The following is a 21957-nucleotide window of genomic DNA, read 5'->3' on the forward strand; positions in this document are numbered from 1 at the left end:
CACAGCTCCGTCCTCTCCTCTCAAGCAGCGGAAGCGGTGGGACAGGAGCACGCAGGTGACCCCGAGGAAGGAGACCTGGGTGCAGACTCACTGCCAGATGCTCACCCTCTTTTCCATCTATTCCCTGGAGGCTCAGACAGTAAAGAACCTGCCTGCGATGCGGGAGATGTGGTTCGAGCCTTGGATAGGGAAGAGCCCCTGGAGGAGGAGGGTATGGCAACCCACTCCAGTATTCTTGCCTGGAGAATCCCCATGGACAGAGGACCCTGGTGGGCTATAATCCACGGGGTTGCAGAGAGTCAGACACGACTGAGCGACTAAGCACAGCACCACACCAGCAGCCCTGCCTGCTTCTGAGGGTGCTGGAGGACCAGGGGGTCCTTGCTCCCAAAGCTGGAAGTTATCTGGGCCCAGACAGCCTCTCAGACCTCACGTGCAGCCTTTCCACTGTGCCACTGCCTTCCAGCCTCACTGACTGCAGCAGAATTCATTTCTGCCACAGGGCCTTTGCACAAGCTGCCTTCTCTTTGCCTGGAAAGCCCTTTCCTCTGAGCTCTGTGTCTCTGGCCCCTTCTTGTTATTCAAACCTCAGCCTAACTGAGTGAGATTAGCTGAAATTAGTGAGAGCCCCTCAGAGCACCCCCTCTAAGCATGCTAGCGAGTCCCTATTCTGATTCTCCATGAGGCACTGCTCCCACCCAGCAGAGTCAGTGACCCTCTCGTCTGGGTGGAACCCCAGTGTACTGAACTGTACCCGGCACACTCTGCTCACTGAACGTTTTTCAATGAATGGCTGAGAAGGGTGAGACTGCTCTGGAGAAAATGAAGTACTGCATGAGATATAAAATGCTTTTACTAACGAATAAAAAACACTCCCCCCTGCTTTCACTGAATGTCTTCTCTTGGAAATGGCAGCAACATCGCACTGGTTACTCTACGAGGCTACATCGTGTAGATGGAAACCTGCCTTCCTGGGGAGCAAGAAAGGCTGGAACCCAGTTCCTCTGCATCACGTTTCAAGGGAAGACAATTCATCAGCTGTCTGTACATCCCTCCCTGGGTGACACTGCCCATTTGCTGAGTTTCATTCCGTCCATTTCCCTGGAGAAAGTGAACGCTGGTCACAGGAGCGCTGCTGCTGCTCTGACCAGGTCCAGGCCAGCAGATGGCCCGCAGGCTGGCCTGCTGAGGCTGCGGTTCGGATGCACCTCATCAGACCACACGCTGGGAACTGCCCACAGCTCCTTCTGCCACAAAACCCAGATCTAATAATAGTTTATTGGTTGGGTTGTGAGGCTCAGCTAAGTGTGACACAGGTTAGCTCTAAGTCCAAGAGGAGAGGTTCCAGAAGGTGAGTTTACATGGGTCAGTGACTTCCACAAAGGGCGGATAGGCGGTTGGAGCTATTTACACTCTTCCTGCCAGGAGGGCTGAGCGCACACTCCTGCCGCTGTCGGGTCGGGCCCACGGGTCCCCTCATCACAGACAGTGATGGCTTTCTGTGAACTGCCCCGGCCTCACTTTCCTCAGTTCAAACATCACCACCAAGGGGGTTTCAGTGACTCTGGCAGCAAGATCAGCACAGCTGAAGCATCATCTGCTGATTCTGGCTGGAGTGGCAGAGCTGAGGACGAGTAAGGGGGCTGCTCTGAGCAGATCTCCACGGCCCAGGGACCCGCGGCACCGCCAAGATCGCTGCTGTACTCGGCACGGGGTGGCATGCAGGGTTTCCAAAAATGTGTCTTCTAAGGTCCCGTGGCCTCATTTCTCGGTTAGTTATTTCCGGTTTTAAATCAGCTGTATGGCCCCAGAAGCGACCAGGGGTGCGACAGTTCTGTATCGAATCAAGTGCTGTGAGCCCTCCTCCAGGTCGATCACGTAGTCCCTGGAAAAGGAAGGGAACTCTGTACCCGCCCAGCTCGGCGGCAGCCCCGGTGGGACTGCTTCCCACCGTCCGCAGCGCAGGCATCACTCACCTCTGCTCGTCGGTTTCTGGTTCCACCAGGATGTTTTCTTGCCGCTCTTTCACTCTTAGAAACACGTATGCGTCTAGGTCTGGTTTGGGAACTGCCAGAAGAATGGTAACGTCATCAACAAATGCTCAGCTAATAAGAGCAAGAGGGAAGCGCTGCTGAGACTAACTGCCTCAGTCATGAAGGGACCCTTGATAGAAAGCATGGCGGGGGCGGGGGCGGCAGTTGTTGCAGGGATTTGAGGAGAGATCTGGGCTCCTCCTAGAAACAGCCTACTTCCCGCAAGGTCTCACTCAGCACCCACTCGCTGGACAAGTGGAGAGGTCTTAAGATGAGTGGAAGCCTGGGAGGAAGGAGCAAGGACCACTGGAGAGAAACACGCCCAAGAGTCTCAGGAGGACACAGTGTGTGAACAGAGCCAGAAAGCAGATCTGTGGAGGCGGGGAGGCCAGGATGTCAGGGAGATGGGGTCACACGGTGATGGCCTTGGATGTCAGGCTGAGGAACCCAGGCCACCAATGGAAGCTGCCCTCCATGTCCCTCCGTTGATCACAGGTTAGGCTGGTGCCCCTCCTCCTCCACAAGCCACACCTCGTCAGGAAGAGCCCAGAGCCGGCTGCTCCTCCAGCCCTGCACTGCCAGCGGAGAGCCCCACCACCCAGTGGGGTCCAGAGAACCTGCTGGACCACTCAGTGTTCAGGGCCCAGCTCAGGTGGGGGCTGCCCATGGTTCCCCGTCCACTGAGAAGGCTGAGGATAACTGGCTGCAAAAGTCAGGCGCGGGTGCCCTGGGCTGCTCCCGGGTTCTGGACCTCCAGAGACTCCAACTTCAGCAGATTCAGCTGGGCCCACTGGGCAGCTGCTGATTCGAGGAAACCCTCAAAGGATGTTAGGTTACGACAACCTTCCCTGACCCTGCCAGCAAGGTTTCCATGCTCCAAGGGCCTGAGCGGGACTCAGGGCATCTGGGCTGAGTGAGCCAGGCTCTGATCTGCCCAGGGCAGGCTGCCCCCTGCACAGCTCCAGTCCTGGGAGCCTGGCTCTGGTCCTTGAAAGGGACCCAAGACAAGCAACGCTTGAGTGTCAGGAGGTGCTGACCAGCATCAAGTAGAAGGAGCTCCTGGGCAACGGCCTGGGCCAGCTCAGGAATCGATGCAGGCCTATCTGCTTGAACCCAATGGACATGACAGATAGCGCTGGGCAGGGATGAGGTTCGTGGCCCCCACTCCACTCATAAGTGCAGACAAAGAAGCTGAACTGGACAGGGACTGGACCTTCTGTGTCCCTCAGGCAGGTTCTCCAAAATGACCAGTTCAGAGTTCCACAAACCCTGCTGGGCTGGGCTTGCTCCTGGTATTGTGTCCCCCCAAAGTTATATGTTGAAGCGCTGACCCCCAGAACTTCAGGACAGAATAGATTTGGAGACATGGCCTTTAAAGGGCTAAAATGAAACCATTAGGGTGGGGCCCTAATCCAATCTGACTGGTGTCCAGATAAGAAGCAGGACGGATGCCAGAGTGTGTGTGTGTGGTGGGAGGGCAGGCAGCCACCTGCAGGCTGAGGGGAGACGCCTGGGGGGCCCCGCTGGCTGAGCTGACCTCAGGAGCTACCACCAGGACCCCTGCCCCTCTGCTCAGCAGACTCTTGGGGGGACTGAGTGAGGGGGTGATGGCTGTGCCTCCCCTCTTTCCACCTCAGTTCTGTTCCCCTTTCCACAGCCTGGAAATTGCTCACAAATAAAGATCAGGAGCCCTGAGGGACCCCCTGGAGGCCTCCTAGCCAACATCCCCCCCACCCCCAGAGCGGGGAGACAGGCCCTGCAAAGCCTGGAATCTGTGAAGGAGAGGCTGCCCCTCCCACCCACCCCACCCCCGCCCAGAAAACAGAGACCTTGGCTGCTTCCATGCCCAAAAGAGCCCAGCACAGCGTGGATGCCCAGGAGGTAACTGAATATGCCACGAGGCTGAGTCTCTATTTGGAGAATTTCCTCCGAACCAGAAGAAGACAAAAGTGATGCTCAAATGGCTACAAACGGCTACCCTGGTACCTGCTTTTGACGATTCTTGGTTTTTAACCCAGAACCCTTCCTCTGTCTCTGTTCTGCTCATCTGTCTACATATTTATCTTCCTTCATTCGAGGGAAGAGAGTGAAGCAAATGTTCTGCTCACCTGTCCTCAAGAGGTCCACCTTCTGTAGATTGGGAGGCATGTGCTTTAAGGCTGTTTCTTTCAGATAGGTCTCTGTGTTAGCCAGGAACCTGAAACACACACACCCAACGCCGTGACGACACCCGGCGGAGTCGCCGGGGCCACCAGACCCGCAACAGGGGCCCTGCCACTGGCCGCAGGGACACAACCATGCCACCCACACTCCCAAGCCTGGGGGGATAAAGGCGGGTCCACGCCTGCTCACTCTTTGGCAAAGACAAACTCCTCCGGAGAAAGGATGGAAGGCTCCTCCTCTCGGCGGGTCTTCTCCTTTTCAAGGATGTGAGGGAAAAACTTCTCTATCTGCGGGACAGGAAACACCTGTCAACGCTTCATGCCATCAGTTAGTTTGATAAAGTGGGTCATCAAAGGTCTTGTCTGAGTCCAGCGGCACACAGACCAGTCTCCTGAAACAGGCGGAGGTTAGTCTAGAAAGTGACTTTAAAAACGGTGAGTCTTGGGCGTCTCTGGTGGTTCAGTGGTAAAGAATCTGCCTGCCAAAACGCAGGAGACACAAGTCCGATCCCTGGTCCAGGAAGATCCCACATGCCGCGGGGCAGCTAAGCCCGGGTGCCACAACTGTTGAGCTGGTGGCTCTAGAGCCTGGGAGCCGCAACTACTGAGCCCACGGGCTGCGGCTACTGAAACTCTCGAGTCTTAGAGCCCGTGCTCTGCGACAGCAGAAGCCACTGCAACGAGGACCTCGAACCGCAACTAGAGAGCAGCCCCCAGTCTCCACGACTAGAGAGTAGCCTGCACAGCAGTGAAGAACCAGCAGAGTCAAAAATAAGTAATAAATAAGGCAAGACTTGGGACTTCCCTGGTGGTCCACCGGTTAAGACTCCTGCTTCCACTGCAAGGGGCACAGGTTCAATCCCTGGTCGGGGAACTAGGATCCTGCATACCACGTGCGGCCAAAAAACAGGAAAAAAAAAAAAATGGTGGGTCTTCATGGTTGAGCCTCTTGCTAATCATAAGACCTACCTGCTACACTTCAAGAAGGCAGGTTTCAGAGAATTCGGAGGGAAGACCAGGGCTTGAAAAAGCAAGACAGTTTAAAAAGGGTGAAGGGTATCATGAAGGAAACTCTGGAGAGACAAGTGGAAATGGAGTTTAAGAGGCAGGATGGGGCTGTCAGCCAGCATCTCTGTGTAGCTGTACAGGTGTCCTTCTGCAAGACGAAGCAGACACAGGGGCTGGACAGACAGACACAGAACATACAAGCTGCAGAGGAGTGACGCGTGAATCAAAGAATATAACTGGCAAAGATAAAGTCCACAAATGGGTGAGGCTTGGAAAAACGCTAAGAACTACCAGAAAACAGGACAACAAAGCTAAAAGCTACAGAGAGGTGCGTGGTCAGGAACCAGAAAGGGCAGTCTCTTGTTTGGAGTCAAGGCTGTCAAGATCACCTCGGCCAGGGAAACGCCTTTTGCAAGCAGAAGTGAGGAGGAGCTGAAGGCCAAGAGAAGGCAGCGTTTATCCTTAAAGGGGTGAGGTCTTCCAGCTCAGAACCACTGTCTTGAAGGAGGAGTTAAAGTCACACGTGTACGGGGCCTGAGTGTGTCTCCCGTCTTCACGGGGACTGTCACTGCCGCTGCACTAGAATGCTTGCCATTTCAGAATCGCAGAGTCACTGAGCTCAGAAGGGGTGGGAGAGATAAGAGGCAGGCGCGTTTCCTGATATTCAAATATACAAAGGAGGAGGGGGATCGTCAACACAGATCAGGGTCCTTCAGGTCGTACGTGTTATTGTATTTGAATAAATACTGGAAAAGATAGTTTGTGAACTCAGAGCAAAGTGACTGGTGACCGTGAAAAGGATTCACCCAACCACACACACAGAAAACTGAGCGGCCTGGTAGCTTAAGGTGGGCAGAGGCAGGCTGTGTGTCTCAATTTGTTCCAAACGGGCGGTATTGTCTCTGATGCCTTCGTGAACAAGCTGGAGCAGGGCAGGGAGACTGGTGACAGTACAGGCTAGAGACTCATAAACAACTGAACACCGGTTCAGTGACGGATGCTGACCCACGGGGAAGGCCCAGGGGACCCATGTCTAACTCTGGCCCAGTCCTATTAACGAGCCAGGTAAGACCTCTGATGACACACTCATCAAACTTGCTGAGATAACGAATAAACTAGGTGACGAGATCGAGATCCAGAGACGAGGGAACTGCCCAGCTTAATAAGGAGAAGCTTAAGAGGGACAAGTTTTGAGCCCTACATGGAAGGATCGAAAATCAAGCCATGTAAATATAGGACAGTGACAGGAAGGGGTAATAATCATGACAGCTGAAAAACTACATAAGAGGCTGGCACTCACGGTGAGTGCAGAATGAACCCAGGCTGTCACCATCAGAGACGCCATGCGACCCTGGGTGGCATTACTCCCAGTCTGATGTCCAGGAGAAGGGAAGTGACCATCCTGCTTTTCACACAAGCGACCCAATGACAAGAGGAATTCCATGTTCTGTTACAGGTGGGATAATTTAAGGAGGATACTGACAAATGTTTTAGGGAAGAGACCAGGAGAGTTAAGGGAAATAAATGGCTGAAATGTTTAACTGAGAGGACTCCGATGAGCCTTTGTGAGCGGTCCTCAGAATCGGAAGTGACCGCACGTGGAAGATGGTACATTGGCGATCGTGGTGATCCCTAAACAAAAGGGGGTTTGGGGGAACCACACCTTCGACCCCAACTCCTTGAATAACTTTGCAGTTGGTGCTCCATATCCAAGGCTCTGCACCTACAGATGCATCAACTGTGGACCACGTTTATAACACATATTTACTGAAAAAGATCCATGTATCAGTGGACCCGTGCGGTTCACACTTATGCTGGTCAAGAATCAGCCGTATTTGCTTTGTCGTAACTAAGAGGACAAGTGGAACCAAATGAGAAGAATCTTCAAGGAGGTAAGAACCTCCCAGGGTTAAAACAGACATCATACAAAATACTGAGTAAGAATTTTTGCAGTTCCATTTTTATAGGTCAGATACAGCTGAATGTCATTATCACGGTCCACATGACACGGCCTGAACGACATGCAAAACACTTCTCAAGACTAGGTCCCCTCTGGTCAGTAGTCTGTTCAGCGGCTACCAACACCTCCACCCTCAGCACTGCCCCGCAGTCACTCCAGGGGGTGCCATTCTCGCAGCAGGCAGACTGAAAGTGTCCCCGGAGGAGGAGGCCGACAGCCACCCGCGTCTTTTGTCTGCTCCTCGGGGACAATCTGTCGCCCTCTTGACTCTGGCTCCCCTGACCTGGGGCCTGGGGAGTGCTTCCAGGCCCGGGATGCTCCCAGCCCCCACCCAGGACCCTCAGCCCCCACGACAGGCTCCCGACCTTCATGAGCCGACAGCGCAGGTAGCTACTCAGGACGAAGCGGATCCGCTCCATCTCCATCTGATGGATGCTGACCTTCAGGTCCCCCTTCTTGGCCCTCTTGAGATTTTCTTCCTGTTCAGAGAGAAAAAGAAGTTTGTAAAGAAAAAAAAAAACAAGAGTCAAAGACTAAGAACGTTTTTTTGTTCAATCTGCCTGCGGTCCGCGAGGACCGTCATCATTGGCAACACCGAGGACTCGGAGGCTACACTGAGGTCAGAGGAGGACATACACTCCCTGTGTAAGAGCTCTCATCTTCTCATCTCTTAATTAGACAAACAATACGTGACCACAAGCTCATGACACAGCGCAAGCACTACTCATTCACTTTTAGAAAAAGACCATTTCAATAGAATCTGAATTTGGTCAGTCAGAAGAACTCCAACCCGAAGAACTCCAACCCAAGTGTAAACTAGATAATACAGCAGGTAAGAAATGTCTAACGGGTCTTAAAAGCAGTGTGAAAACACCAGTTGAGAAACTGTAAAACACCAATGTTTTAAAGCCAGCCTGAGGCTGGTAGTGGCTGAAACTGGCTCATCTAAGCCAAGGACCACACACTCAGAGGGCTTCCCTGGTGTCGCAGTGGTAAAGAATCTGCCTGCCAATGCAGGAGACGTGGGTTCGACTCTTGGGTTGGGAAGATGTCCTGGAGAAGGAAATGGCAACCCACTCCCACGGACAGAGGAGCCTGGCGGGCTATAGTCCACAGGGTCACAAGAGAATCGGATACGACTTTGAGGTTAAACAACACCACACTTAGAGGCTACAGGGCCAGGCTGGTAAGGAACGCAGAGAGGAGGGCACCCAGGGGCCGGCGGCCTGGGGGGCATGCTGGGAGGGGTGGCCCGTGCCCTGCGCTTGTCAGCTGTTCTCATGCACAAACGCGGGAAGGCTGAGAACAGGTTTTCAGAAGCTGACATCCCTGGGGTATCATGGGAAGCTGACGTCCAGATGTTCCCAGGAGCTCCCAGGCTTTGTAAGCATAGATAAGGAATTTAACATTAAACAAACTAAAAAACAAAAAACCCCAAACTAGGCTGGACCCAACAAAACAGATTTGCTCTCAGACTTTCACTGCACTCAAACACCTCCTAAGGGTCTCTCCTTTGGATCCTGAGGCAGGCACTGCTTACCATGTGTTTCAGCTGCTCCATGACACATTCTACGATTTCAGACTTGTTTTCCAGCAGCTCAGGGGCAAACTTTTCATTCATCCAAGCCTAAGAGACAAAGCCAAAACAGCATTATTCACCATGGAGCAAAATAACCCTGTGAGTCAGCACATACCCCTAAAATCACAGCGACCTCAGCAAAGAAAACAACCAGTTGGAAATACTGGGAATGCTTTGAAGACAAGTTATGTTTAATGACGACTTCTTTATTTCCTTTAGTGGGAAGCCTGTGTCCTTAGCATACCTACAGCTGAGAATAACCCCACGTGGTGTCCACAGGTCTATACCCGATATTGCCCACCAGGGGGCACTAGCACCCTTCCATTCTGAAAGATGAAGTTAAGCTCTATAAACCTCCCATCTCTTCCTTCCTGAAGCTTGGTGCACTTTACAAATACTTTTTCACCTATCACTACAATATCTGAGAGGAAACGGATTCAGTTATCCTTTTATGTTATTTACTAACTGCATAAGAGTACAAAGGATCACAGACGAAAATGGAAACTCATCTGTTACGCAGTTGTGGAACAAGAGGTTAAATCCCTAATTTATGACTCAGGCCCAGATGCTTGGTACACTTCAGAAATCACCAAGGCTTAGGGAACTGAAATATCCACAGGGGGCTGAGGAACCTGTACTTATCTTTCAATCACAGAAAATTTAGTTTTAGCATAGCTCAGAATTACAGGCCAGGCAAGCTCCATTTATCCATTTTGACACCCTCCAGCCTCCGTTTCTCCAGTCATCACCATCCAGAAGCATTATTAAATACTGGCTATTGCTACTACAGCAAAATTTTTTCTTTTTTGTTTTGTTTTTTTTCAAGTGTTTAGGCTTCTGGAATAGTTTTCAGATATATAAAATTAACCAGAAAGAGGGTCTGCATTTTCAAGCAGCATAATGAATGAGAAAAGATCAAACTGCCAGTAAGGACTTACAGCAGGAGTTTTTCTTTTAACTGACTTTAATATACACTGAATAGGTAAAAAAAATATTTATGAAATACATAAAATGAAAAACAGCGGTAAACAGCTGAGTGCACATAACTTCACTAAAGAATATCATCTTTTTATAAGTCCCCTTGCCTCTCTCCCTCCCTCCTCAAAGGTGATCACTAACCTGAATTTAGGGTTTAATTTTCTGTCATTTCACGACATCTGTTTGTATCTCTACACGGTACTTAACAACTTTCCCATGACAGGGCACTCAAAGAAAGGACAATGTCTGTATGGTACCCTGGGCAAAATGGAGGAGATTTGGGGAGATTTCTCATGTACAGTATGAAATCATGATAATAAAAATACATAACATTAGGGGAAGTTTATACTAGTACAAAACGTCCAAATAAAATCCTGTCGAAATTTTTAGTGAGAATCTTGTGTTTAAGTTCAGTCCTTTAAAATCCAGTTCTGTGTTTGAAATGACTTTGAAAAAATTTTAACGACAACCTGTTTGTCACTGTTACTGGGAGGAAATGTGCCCGCCTCCACTGCTCAGTTTATATGTTAAAGTCCTCACTCCCAGCGCCTCAGAAGGTCTTTGGAGATGAGGTCTGTAAAGAGGTAGTTAGGTCAAGATGGCGTTACTGACTCAACGGACACGACTCTGAGCAAACTCTGGGAGATAAAGGACAGGAGCCTGAGAAGAATCGGGCAAGACTTAAGTTCAGTTCAGTTCAGTCCAGTCACTTAGTCGTGTCCGACTCTTTGCGACCCCATGAATTGCAGCACGCCAGGCCTCCCTGTCCGTCACCAACTCCCGGAGTTCACTCAGACTCACGTCCATCAGTCAGTGATGCCATCCAGCCATCTCATCCTCTGGCGTCCCCTTCTCCTCCTGCCCCCAATCCCTCCCAGCATCAGAGTCTTTTCCAATGAGTCAGCTCTTCACATGAGGTGGCCAAAGTACTGGAGTTTCAGCTTCAGCATCATTCCTTCCAAAGAAATCCCAGGGCTGATCTCCTTCAGAATGGACTTGGTTGGATCTCCTTGCAGTCCAAGGGACTCTCAAGAGTCTTCTCCAACACCACAGTTCAAAAGCATCAATTCTTTGGCGCTCAGCTTTCTTCACAGTCCAACTCTCTCATCCATACATGACCACTGGAAAAACCATAGCCTTGACTAGACGGACCATTGTTGGCAAAGTAATGTCTCTGCTTTTCAGTATGCTATCTAGGTTGGTCATAACTTTTCTTCCAAGGAGTGTCTTTTAATTTCATGGTTACAGTCACCATCTGCAGTGATTTTGGAGCCCCCAAAAATAAAGTCTGACACTGTTTCCACTGTTTCCCCGTCTATTTGCCATGAAGTGATGGGACCCGATGCCATGATCTTCGTTTTCTGAATGTTGAGTTTTAAGCCTTAAGCTGCTGAAGGACAAACTGGTTAAACCGCAGGTTAAAATGCGGTCGTTAGGGGGCGCCCTAATCCAATGTGGCCGGTGTCCTTGCAGGAGAAGAGTAGGAGACGGATTCGGAGCGACTCGAGGGTCAGTCCGTGGTCGCCTTCTCTTCTTCGTGGACGTTCACTCTCTGTGTGAAATTATCTCCGGGGAGGAAAGAGCACGTGAGGACACGGAGACAGCCGTCTCCAAGGCCAGGAGCGGGGCCGCAGGGGAGACCGAGCGTGTCAGCCCCTGACCTCCTCTCAGACAGAGGAGCCTCCAGAAGGCAGAAGACATGCTTCCGCTGTTGGAGCCGCCCCACCCGCGGTACTTGTTGGGCAGCCTTAGCAAACTCACAAGACCGTTAAGATGAGAAACTGTGTTTTAGGCAATTAAGTTTGAAATCTTTTTTTTTTTTTTTCCTACTAGCATTCAGGAGTTTCCTACACGGGCTCCTGGAGCCGTGATCACCAGTGGCCAGTCGGGCCACCCCACACAGCGGCTGTCCACGCGGTCGGCCGCCCACAGGGCATCACTGCAGGAGAGCCTCAGGCCCCGGGTGCAATTCCTGCTCACCCCCTGCCGAGGCCGTCAGATCCGCCGTCCTTGGGTTGCCTTCCGAGGAGCCCCGAGGACACTCAGAAGCCATTGGTCTGGGGCCCCGCTGTCCCCGAGGACGGGGGGCAGCATCCGGGCCCTTGCGGAGCCTCGGCCTGTGCGGCCGCCATGCTGGCCAGCTCCGCCCTGGACAACAGCCTGGCAGGGCTCTGAGCTGTACAGTTTCCTTAGCAACCATCGTTTGCTCTTCTTCATGATGCTCCTGAGAGCTATCCCTGCGGCGGCAGGAGCTTTTATCCATCTTCCTACTCTTTTTTCCCCCTCTTTATGTGTATATCCCTTACTCTAGGTATGCACCTGAGAAGAGAATAATTGGGCCATGGGATATGTGTGCCTTGTTCAACAGAAAATGACAAGTTATTTTTTAAAGTGACGGTACCACGTTACACATCCACCGTGGTACGAAAGGGAACGTGTCAGTCGCTCAGTTGTGTCTGACTCTTTGCGACCAAGGACTGTAGCCCGCCAGGCTCCTCTGTCCATGGGATTTTCCAAGCAAGAATACTGGAGTGGGTTTACAAGTGTGCCAAAGGCTCTACACTCTTGCCAACACTCCCTACTGCTCACCTTTATCATGTCTGCCCATCTGATGGGTATGAGTGATATCTCACTGGGTCTGAAATTTTCAGGGTGTCTGTGAATCTCCGGATAGTATATGCACTATTCTGTGTGAGTGTACGTGTGCACTGCTCTGGGAGGAAGTGCCAGAGTTTTCACCAGATTCTTAAAAAGGTTTGTGATAGAATTTATTTTTTGAAGGATTTTTGTTTGTTTAACGCATCTGAAAAGAATGCATATACAAAGAATTGAGATATGAGAAAGCACTGGTTCAGCACTAATGAGATCTATAAGAATTAGGATGTGGGGAAGATTATGTAACGTTTCTAAAACTTGGAATTGCAACCCAAATAAGCTGATAGAATCTCTATTAACACTTATGAAGAGTCTTCATAAGACCTTCCCCAGGATTTTTATTAAACTAGAAAGCCTCACCTGGCTGCTCCAGGGTTTCTCATATACAAACCAGAAATAAGGGGATTTCCCTGACTGGTTAAAATTACCTTCCTTGGGTTTTGTCACTCACGATGGCATGTAGGGCAGGGGAGAATGAAGAATCCTAAAGTAACAGACACAAGAGAGTTCTGGAAAGGGGGCAAATGCAGGGAGAGGAATAAGGCAGCAGGTGGACTGAATCAGAGAGACCTGGGTCACATCCTGGCTCTGATGCTGTCGTGTGACCCTGGTAAGTTACTCTACACCTCTCATCGCGAAGCTTCCGTTTCCTCATATCCAGAGCGGAGATAACACAGTACCTCCCTCAGGGGGTTGTGAAGAGCATTACTGCTCACGGCTGACATTCAGTGAGCCCTTCACATGCCTCAGTCTACACTCAGTACTTCACACACGTTATGTCATTCAGTCCGCACAACAACTCCATGAGGTACCACTACCATTACCTCCACCTTATAGTCAAGGGAGTGCAAGAGACAAACTATACAACCTGCCTACATTTGTAAAACAGACCAGGGGCATGGAGGGATTTAAACACAGATAGTCTGAAATCTTTAACTACCAAGGCTTCATGAGACCAGAAATATAAAGAACCCTGACACACGAGCAATACTCAATAAACCACAGTGACTATGACTAAAAGAAGAAACATCCCAGGAGTGATCTGAGGCAAGCAGTAGAAATGTACAGAATGGTTGGCAAAAGAAACTGGAGGAAAAGGAAGGATGAGACCAGTTTTCTCCTAAAAGTGTTTTAGCATTTTCTAGAACTTTTAAGTCTCTATCAGGCACTTCTGTAGTCCCCACAAATACCAAGTAGATCCTTGCTTTGTGAACCGTTCTTGTAACTGTCCCCAAAGCTGACCTTTACTGGACCCACCTGAGGATTCTGTGCTCGACATTATGAAGTTTCTATCTGGCTGTGCCTATACTTCCTGCTTCTGTGGAGATGGTAATACGCAGTCTCTTCTCTTCTAAGAAGCCTTGAATTCCATCCCCTCATTTCTTGAATCCTGACATTTGCAGCGTTGGACTAGCTAAAGAGGCTGCGCTTGCAGCAGGGGGATTCCATGTGGGCTGCTTACCTGCTCCAGCCGATCGATGAGCTCTGCAGGGGTCAGGACCACCTCCTCACTGTCCCCATCAGAGTCCTGTCCCAAGAGGTCTGCTTCCTCTGCCATCTTCTCTGAAACCAGGAACCTAATAAATAAAAGAACCCATACTATGCTGTGTGTTTGTATTTATTTGCAAAAACACGCAACTATGGTACCTGGGAAAAAGGGGTTTACGTGGATTGTAGACGCTCTTTGGCAGTGGCCAGAGAGTTCACTGGCTTTGGTTTTGTAATGCGTTGCCTCTTCCTTCAAATCTTAGGTAAGGGATCAATTTCTCAAAGCGGTCACTCCTTACAAGGGTTTCCATGTGCTCGCTGAATGGAGCACCAATCACATCTGTTTGCCTTCCAGGAGGAGGTCCTTTCCACAGTGGCTGCGCTGGCTTCGCTCTAATATTAATCGCGGCACCTCTCAGGGCTGGGGACACAATGACCTGGCCGGTCAGTGACTCAGAGGCTTAGGAAGATGGGTGATGGAGACGTGTTCGCATCCTTGGAGCCTCAGTCAATTCAGTCAGTTCAGTCGCTCAGTCGTGTCCGATTCTTTGCGACCCCATGGACTGCAGCATGCCAGGCCTCCCTGTCCATCACCAACTCCCGGAGTTTACCCAAACTCATGTCCATTGAGTCGGTGATGCCATCCAACCGTCTTATCCTCTGTCGTCCCCTTCTTCTCCCACCTTCAATCTTTCCCAGCATCAGGATCTTTTCAAATGAATGAGTCAGCTCTTCGCATCAGGTGGCCAAAATATTGGAGTTTCAGCTTCAGCATCAGTCCTTCCAATGAACACTCAGGACTGATTTTCTTTAGGATGGACTGGGTGGATCTCCTTGGAGTCCAAGGGACTCTCAAGACTCTTCTCCAACACCACACTTCAAAAGCAACAAGTCTTCGGCGCTCAGCTTTCTTGGAGCCTCAGGGATTCCGAAAGCACATTCCTCCCTGCTCCCCTCCTGGCGTCGCGGGCATAGGGTCACCGCCTCCCCTCAGGCGCACGCGCGCACACACTTATACACACACACACACACACAGACACAGACACGCGGCGAGCGCGCTTCCAGTGGGCCCACGCGAACGCTCACCCGGGTCGGGGCAGGCTGCTAGGCCCTCCGAATCGGCGGGCAGCGACGGCAGGACGCTCGCGAGAAGCAGCCCGAGGAGCAACCGGCCGCGGAACGCTTGGCTCGAGCCGCTTCCTAAACAGACCAGAGCGCTCACTTCGCAGCTCCCGCGCTCCTCTCTGACACTTCCTGTCCAGGGGTAACGTCACCGCGCACTAGCGACGCTGTCCAATCACGGCCAGGAGGCCCCGCCCATCCTGGGGGCGGGGCCTGCGCGCCCGCGGCCCGCTTTCCCCGCCCCTTCCCTAGTGGAGGCGGCGGGGGGCGGGTCCCGCTGCGCCCCGCCCACCTCTGTCAGTGTCCGGCGTGCGGCCCCAGCTCGCACAGCCCATGGGCCGTCGGCAGGGGGCGCCCGGCCCCCGCAGCTGAGGACTCGAGCGGCGTGAGTCTTCGCGCCATCCGGCACCGGCGCCCGCGTGTGCTCTGGCCGAGCCCGGGCGGCAGGGAGGTGCGCTGTGTTAGTTAGATCAGGCCGCTTCCACCTTTAGAGTCGTCTTCCCCACCCTTCTGGCTCCCGCGTCTCTGCCGGGGCTGCGGCTATGGCCACTACCCCCGGCTCTGAAGGCCTTTAGGCGAGTGGTTCTTAAAATGTGGTTCAAGACCACCAGCAACAAATCGGGCTGGAACCCCTGAGAAATGCAAGTTCTCAGGGCCAACCCAGACCTGTGAAATCAGAAATGGGTGTGTAGGTAGGGGGAGTTCAACAGACTTGGCTCATCAGATGATTCTGATGCAGATGGCCTTGGAGAGCCATTGCTTTAGACAATCCCAGCTGCTCTCTAGATTGACATTTACAGTTTATGCCTTCTGCCTTGACTGTAGGGCAAAAGCACGCACACACACGCGCGCGCGCACACACACATACACATACACAGAGACAAAGATGGATTTCAAGGGAAGGGCCCTTTGAGCTGTGTCTTACAGAATGAGTTTTGTTAATGACAGACGATGACTTTCCCAGGTCCCTTTCTGTGTTTCACTGGTTGGTGATTCAGTGGTTTTCAGTTGTAGCAGGTTGTGTTTTCCCGAGAGACCTGCTCTGATATCCATCTCATCCTGAACTCTTTTTACAGCAACATGACTGCTGACACCTCTTCATCCAGAGATGGAGCTTGTAATCTCTCCTCCTTTAAAAAAAAATGTTATTATTTTGTTGAAGTATAGTTGATTTACAATGTTGTGTTACTTTCTGCTCTACAGCAAAGTGGTTCAGTTATGCCTATGTATACATTCTTTCTCATATTCTTTGCTATTATGGTTTATCACAGGATATTAAATAGGGTTCCCTGTGCTATACAGTAGGACCTTGTTGTTTATCCATCCTATATATAACAGTTTGCATCTGCTAATCCCAAAGTCCCACTCCATAACTCCCACAGCCCTCCTTTCCCTTGGCAACCACAATTATGTTCTCTATGTGTGTGAGTCTGTATCTCTTTTGGAGATAAATTCATTTGTGCCTCATTTTAGACTCCACATATAAGTGATATCACATGGTGTTTGTCTTTCTGTGTCTGACTTGCTTAGTATGATAATCTCTAGGTTCATTCGTGTTGCTGCAAATGGCATCATTCATTCTTTTTCATGGCTGAGTACTATTCCACTGTATCTATGTACCACATCTTCTTTATCCAATCATCTGTTGATGGACATTTAGGTTGTTCCATGTCTTGGCTCTTGCAAATAGTGCTTCTATGAACATAAGGGTATGTGGTATCTTTTTCAACATCATTTTGCCCAGATATATGCCCAGGAGTGGATGTGATCTCTCTTCTTCAGGCTGGGAAGATCTTTGTACCTGCTGGACCGAGAGAATAGGGCAGAAGTGATGCTGCCTGGCTTCTGGAGGTGAGTCATGACAGTTGATGCAGCTTCTACCAGCTTTCTTGAGCTGTGTCCCCTGGGAAGGGACAGGTAGGATGTCTGGCTTTCGCATGGCTGCCATGAAAGGTCCATGTGCAAAGATCACATAGTTATGGAGAGCCATGTGTGAGGAGCCCCAGCTATTCTGTCCTCCGGAACTCCAAAGTGGGTGAGCCTTCAGACGGTTGTTCTAGCTCTAGACTTTGAGTGACCCCAGCTGACCCCGAGAGAGCAGGGACAAGACATCCCTGCAGGACTCTGCTCAGATTGCAGATTTGTGAGCAAAATATGGATGTTTTAAGGCTCTAAGTTTTGGGGGTTTTTTTCTTTAGTTTATTTTTTATTTCTTTCTGGTTGCACTGGGTCTTCATTCCTGCACGCGGGCTTTCTCTAGTTGCAATGTGCAGGCTTCTCGTTGCAGTGACTTCTGCTGTTGTGGAGAACGGGCTCTAGGTACATGGACTCAGTGGTTTTGGCTCCTGCGCTCTGGAGCACAGGCTCAGTAGTTGTGGCACACGGGCTTAGCATGAGGGATCTTCCCAGACCAGGGATTGAACCCGCAATCTCCCCTGCATTGGCAGGCAAACTCATTCATTGTGCCTGCAGGGAAGTCCCCTTGGGTGGTTTTTAATCAGCCTCAGGTGACTGGAACAATAGTTTCTGAGCATAATCCCACTCTTCCATAATTCTCATTCCTACATAGCTTTTCAACAGTAATTTTTTTTTTTAAATTGGCCAAGCAGTGCAGATTTCAGGATCTCAGCTCCCCTACCAGGGATTGAACCCTCAACCTCTGCAGTGGAATAGTGGAGTTCTAACCAGATGACCACCAGGGAATTCCCTTCAATTGTCTTTTAAAATATTCTTCAACTATTATAGATTGGAGTCAAAGCGTGCCGATAACTTCTCCGTGCAAGTACCAATTGCTCACTCAGAGACTTCTCGTCTCTGGTGCCAGCTGCCTCCCCAGTCCCACAGCACCTCCTCTGGGGAGCTGGCATCCAGCTCCTGCTTCCTTACTTCTTAGAGCCGTGACCTGGGACACACCACTTCTTTGGGCTTTGATCAGTTGCATTGCCTAAGGGAGAACAAGAAGGCAGAGGGAAAGATACAAAATCGGGGCCCCCTTTTGCATCTATGATCTTTGATTCCAACTAATATTCATCAGATAAAATAACTTTAGAGTAAAATGAGTTCCCAGAGAAAGATTTCTTCTATTAATGTGTAAAGAAGGAGCATTTAAGGAGCCATCCAAAGAGAATCTAAAGGAGCAGCACAGACTTACGGTGGGATGGTTGGCCTGTGACATTCAGGAAAGTGGGAGAAAAAGACACGTCTTAAGTTACATTATGCAGAAGGAAGAGAAAAGTCAGGAACATCTGGTGCATGTATCCCTAGTGTCAAGGAGTTTTAAAAAATAATTATTTAAAAAATAATTACATAGCTGTGCAGATGGAACGTCTTTCATGAAAATGATCACGTAAAAAAGGGAGTTACATAAGTTACAACAGCAGGAGGGTGAAGTTCGGTGGTGATACATGGAATTGTAGGACAGAATTTATAGGCAAGTTCTGATGATTCAAAAAGCAAGATGAGGGACTTCCCTGATGGTCTAGTGGTTAAGAATCCGCCTTCCAGCCCAAGGGATGCTAGTTGGATCCCTGGTCTGGGAACTAAGATCCCACATGTGGGGTTTGGGGTTGCAACTAAGCCTGTGTGTGGCATCTGCTGAGCCTACACTCTAGAACCCATGTACTACAACTGAAGAGAAGCTCTTGATCCTCAACAAAAGATCTTGTGTGCTATAACTGGTCCCGATGAAGCCAAAAATAAAGAAAGGAAGGAAGAAAAAGATGAAGATGAACATGCCAACATGAATTCAGACTGGTAAAACATGAAGCTACCAACATAGCAAAAATAGAAAGAAGTTACTGCCCAAAGGTGAAGAGGATATAGAAAATAGGACCCTAGACAGGTGAAGAAAGTCAATGCAATTTCTAGATACTGCTCAATGAAGGAATTCATTGCAGTTAAAACATGGCAAATGGAAACAGCCAAAATAGATATAAGAAATAGCCATACATTAATACACATTAATAAGAATGGAAATACACATTAATAAGAATGGACCTAATTTTTCAATCACTAAGGATAAAAGACAAAATATACATGTCTATACAGTACCGTGATCCTTTCTGGAGAAAGACACTTTCTAAATACAAGGTGATACCATCAGTCTTGTTCACATATCATCACTGCCCTTGCTCATTTGGTCAACAGCTGTTTCTCAATGTTTCCTTCCTCTGAATTCTTGTTCTCAGTACTGTAAGAAGCAAAGACGCAGGCTTGGGGAGTGTATTCCTTAAGTAGAGTGTAACCCCCGATCGTCTGAATGAATGAAAACTTGGACCAAGATTAGGAAATGAAGATTAGGAAAAGATTAGGAACTTGCATTTCTAAGTGCAGCATCGTTTTAGCCTCACAAAGAAAGCTGTTGACCAGTGAATTCGTAACTGTTTTTCTGGCCAGTGGTAAAACCCCACACCTACTTGTGTGAATGAGATGCTGGAAAACTCAGGAGACCAGAGCCCTGAAAAATGTCAAATCTGGGCAATGCTTGATATTTCTATTTCTTTTTTTACTCTCAGACTTTAGCTCCTTGTCCCTTATCCAAACCCCGCCTTTAAGCACATTAAATTAACCCATATAGGGACTTCCCTGGTGGTCCGGTGGCTAATATTCTGTGCTCCCAATGCAGGAGGCCCTGGATTTGATTCCCTGGTCGGGGAACTAGAACCCACATGCCACAAGGAAGACCTGGCACAGCCAAATAAATAAATAGAAATAATATTAAAAAATTAACCCATGTATGTTTCCAATAAAGATATACATTTTTCTAAACTCTTCTAAGTTTTGAGATCATGGTTTCATGAATGATGTGGCTTTGTAATATTGTTTAACTAAACCAAAAAAAAAAAGTGAGCACGAATGTTTAAAGCTCTATTCTCCTACCTACTCCCTTGCACGGTGAGGTCTTTCTTTGCTGCTGCTGCTAAGTTGCTTCAGTCGTGTCCGACTCTGTGCAACCCCATAGACGGCAGCCCACCAGGCTCCCCCGTCCCTGGGATTCTCCAGGCAAGAACACTGGAGCGGGTCTTTCTTTAGTTTGGTCTTAATGTGTCTCTAGTTCCCGACACAGACACACCCTCCAGCCCTGTGTCTTGTTGCCTCATAGTTGATGGGAGGATGGGCTTCCCTGGAGGCTCAGAAAGTAAAGAATCCGCCTGCTCATGCAGGCGACGTGGTTTTGATCCCTGGGTCAGGAAGATCCCCTGGAGAAGGAAATGGCAACTGTCTCCGGTATTCTTGCCTGGAGAATCCCACTGAGAGAGGGGCCTGGTAGGCCATAGTCCATGGTATCGCAAAGAGAGTCGAACACGACTGCGCAACTTTCACTTCTTTGATGCAGGATGCCTTTTCCCTCCTGAGTCCAGGACAAGCCTTGGGAATACCACAAAGAGTCAGTTTGCTGTGGAGGGGTCGCCATCTCCAGAAGAGAAAGCTGACTCAGGAAATACAGCGTCTGGCTTTGACTTCAGCTCTAAGCAAGGCTTCCCCACCCGGGCAGAGCTGTGGGTGCCGTTGCCCCGCTTTGCCTCAAGCTGGTCAGGGAGGAAACAGAGGCAGAGGCCCGCCAAGGCTGGCAGAGAGGAAGACAATGCTCTTGTGTCCCACTGCTGCTGGTTCACGTCCTTGGGGCTTTCCTTGGAGGGGAGTGGACAAGACACCTCCTGGCCAGCTCCTCACGGCCCCTGGGCTGAGACCACTGCTCTCAGAAGCACGAGGCCACTGTTGGAGCTAGAGGGAATTCCCCGGGAGGAGGAGGGAGGTGATCGGGTGCTCTGTGATTTGAGTCTCACTCTGAAAGCAGTTCGGTTGATTTTCCCATCATTCGGGTCTCTCCCCTTACACGCTCTTCGCTCCATTCACGTGGAAACTACTCAGGGACCTGCAGGAGTTTTGTCTCTTTTCCTTGCGCCTGCCGTGCCCTCTCTCTCTAGGCTTCTCTCTTTCCCTTTAACCACCTGAAAAGAGAGCTTCAGAACTCAGCTGAAGGACCCGTACATCTGAGAGATCATCCTTGGCGTTTAGGTCACTGGTACACCTGACAGGGCTCCCCTGGTGGCGCAGATGGTAAAGAACCTGACTGCAATGCAGGGGACCCGGGATTGATTCCTGGTTGGGAAAGATCCTCTGGAGAAGGAAACGGCAACCCACTCTTGAGTTCAAGAATACTCAAGAGCCCAGTATTCTTGCCTGGAGAATCCCATGGACAGAGGTGCCTGGTGGGCTGTATTTCACGGGGTCGCAGGAGTTGGACATGACTGAGTGACCGACATGCACACACATGTCTGACACTACTCTGATATAGCATTTGTCACACAATATGGTAGTGCAGGGACTTCCCTGGTGGCTCACTTGGCAAAGAATCCATCTGCAATGTGGGAGACCTGGGTTCGATCCCTGGGTTGGGAAGATCCTCTGGAGAAGGAAATGGCAACCCACTCAAGTATTCTTGCCTGGAGAATCCCCATGAACAGAGGAGCCTGGCGGGCTACAGTCCACGAGGTCCCAAAGTGTTGGACACAGCGGAGTGACTAAGCACACGGCACATACGGCAATGCAGGCATGTCCATTTCTCCCGTTAAGTTGTGAATTCCCTGAGGGTATCTCCAAATCTAGTACAGCACCCATCGTTTCTGCACGCCTTCATTTCTTCATTCCACAAACATTGCTGAGCATCTAGTGATACTTGAGGTTCTACTGCCAGGCCCTGTGTAGGTGCTGAAGATAGAGCAGTGAAGATGAAACACAGACCCTGTGGTGGGAGATAGAAAATAAACTAGTATCGGCTGATCGTCAGGTGGTGATGAAATAAAGCTGCTACCACACAGAGAACATTAAGAGTAAGGACAGTGTATCTGGTTGGGGTAGACACCTTCCTCCATTCAGGCTGCTGTAACCATGCGTTGTGCTAAGTCACTTCAGTCATGTCCGACTCTTTGTGACCCAATGGACTGTAGCCCCTCCAGGCTCCTCTGTCCG

General features: G+C 50.0%; 1 protein-coding gene across 2 annotated transcripts; it reads right to left on the minus strand.

Moving 5' to 3' along the window:
• Nucleotides 1–835: 835 nt before the first annotated feature.
• Nucleotides 836–15146, minus strand: GINS4 (GINS complex subunit 4). 2 transcript variants are annotated; one of them, XM_044929011.2, is made up of 8 exons: nucleotides 14950–15146; nucleotides 13838–13952; nucleotides 8704–8790; nucleotides 7529–7642; nucleotides 4386–4483; nucleotides 4142–4230; nucleotides 1977–2067; nucleotides 836–1904 (listed from the first exon to the last, which is right to left on the minus strand). In XM_044929011.2, the coding sequence occupies exons 2-8, from the start codon at nucleotides 13931–13933 to the stop codon at nucleotides 1577–1579; spliced, it is 903 nt and encodes a 300-aa protein (XP_044784946.2). In that variant the 5' UTR covers nucleotides 13934–13952; nucleotides 14950–15146; the 3' UTR covers nucleotides 836–1576. The 2 variants fall into 2 exon arrangements, with proteins under 2 accessions (XP_044784946.2, XP_025133808.3); XM_025278023.3 differs by having other exon boundaries at nucleotides 1785–1885; nucleotides 14950–15143.
• Between the last annotated feature and the right edge of the window lie 6811 nt (nucleotides 15147–21957).

The sequence above is a fragment of the Bubalus bubalis genome, chromosome 1 (assembly GCF_019923935.1).
Source record: "Bubalus bubalis isolate 160015118507 breed Murrah chromosome 1, NDDB_SH_1, whole genome shotgun sequence".
NCBI lineage: Eukaryota > Metazoa > Chordata > Mammalia > Artiodactyla > Bovidae > Bubalus > Bubalus bubalis.

Excerpts from the sequence above, each read along its gene's own strand:
- GINS4 (XM_044929011.2), bottom strand. The coding sequence starts at position 13,933 with ATGGCAGAGGAAGCAGACCTCTTGGGACAGGACTCTGATGGGGACAGT. Across the intron at positions 7,643-8,703 it reads TGGAGCAGCTGAAACACATG|GAAGAAAATCTCAAGAGGGC; the intron begins GTAAGCAGTGCC and ends CTCTCTGAACAG. Across the intron at positions 4,484-7,528 it reads TGCGCTGTCGGCTCATGAAG|ATAGAGAAGTTTTTCCCTCA; the intron begins GTCGGGAGCCTG and ends CCTGTCCCGCAG.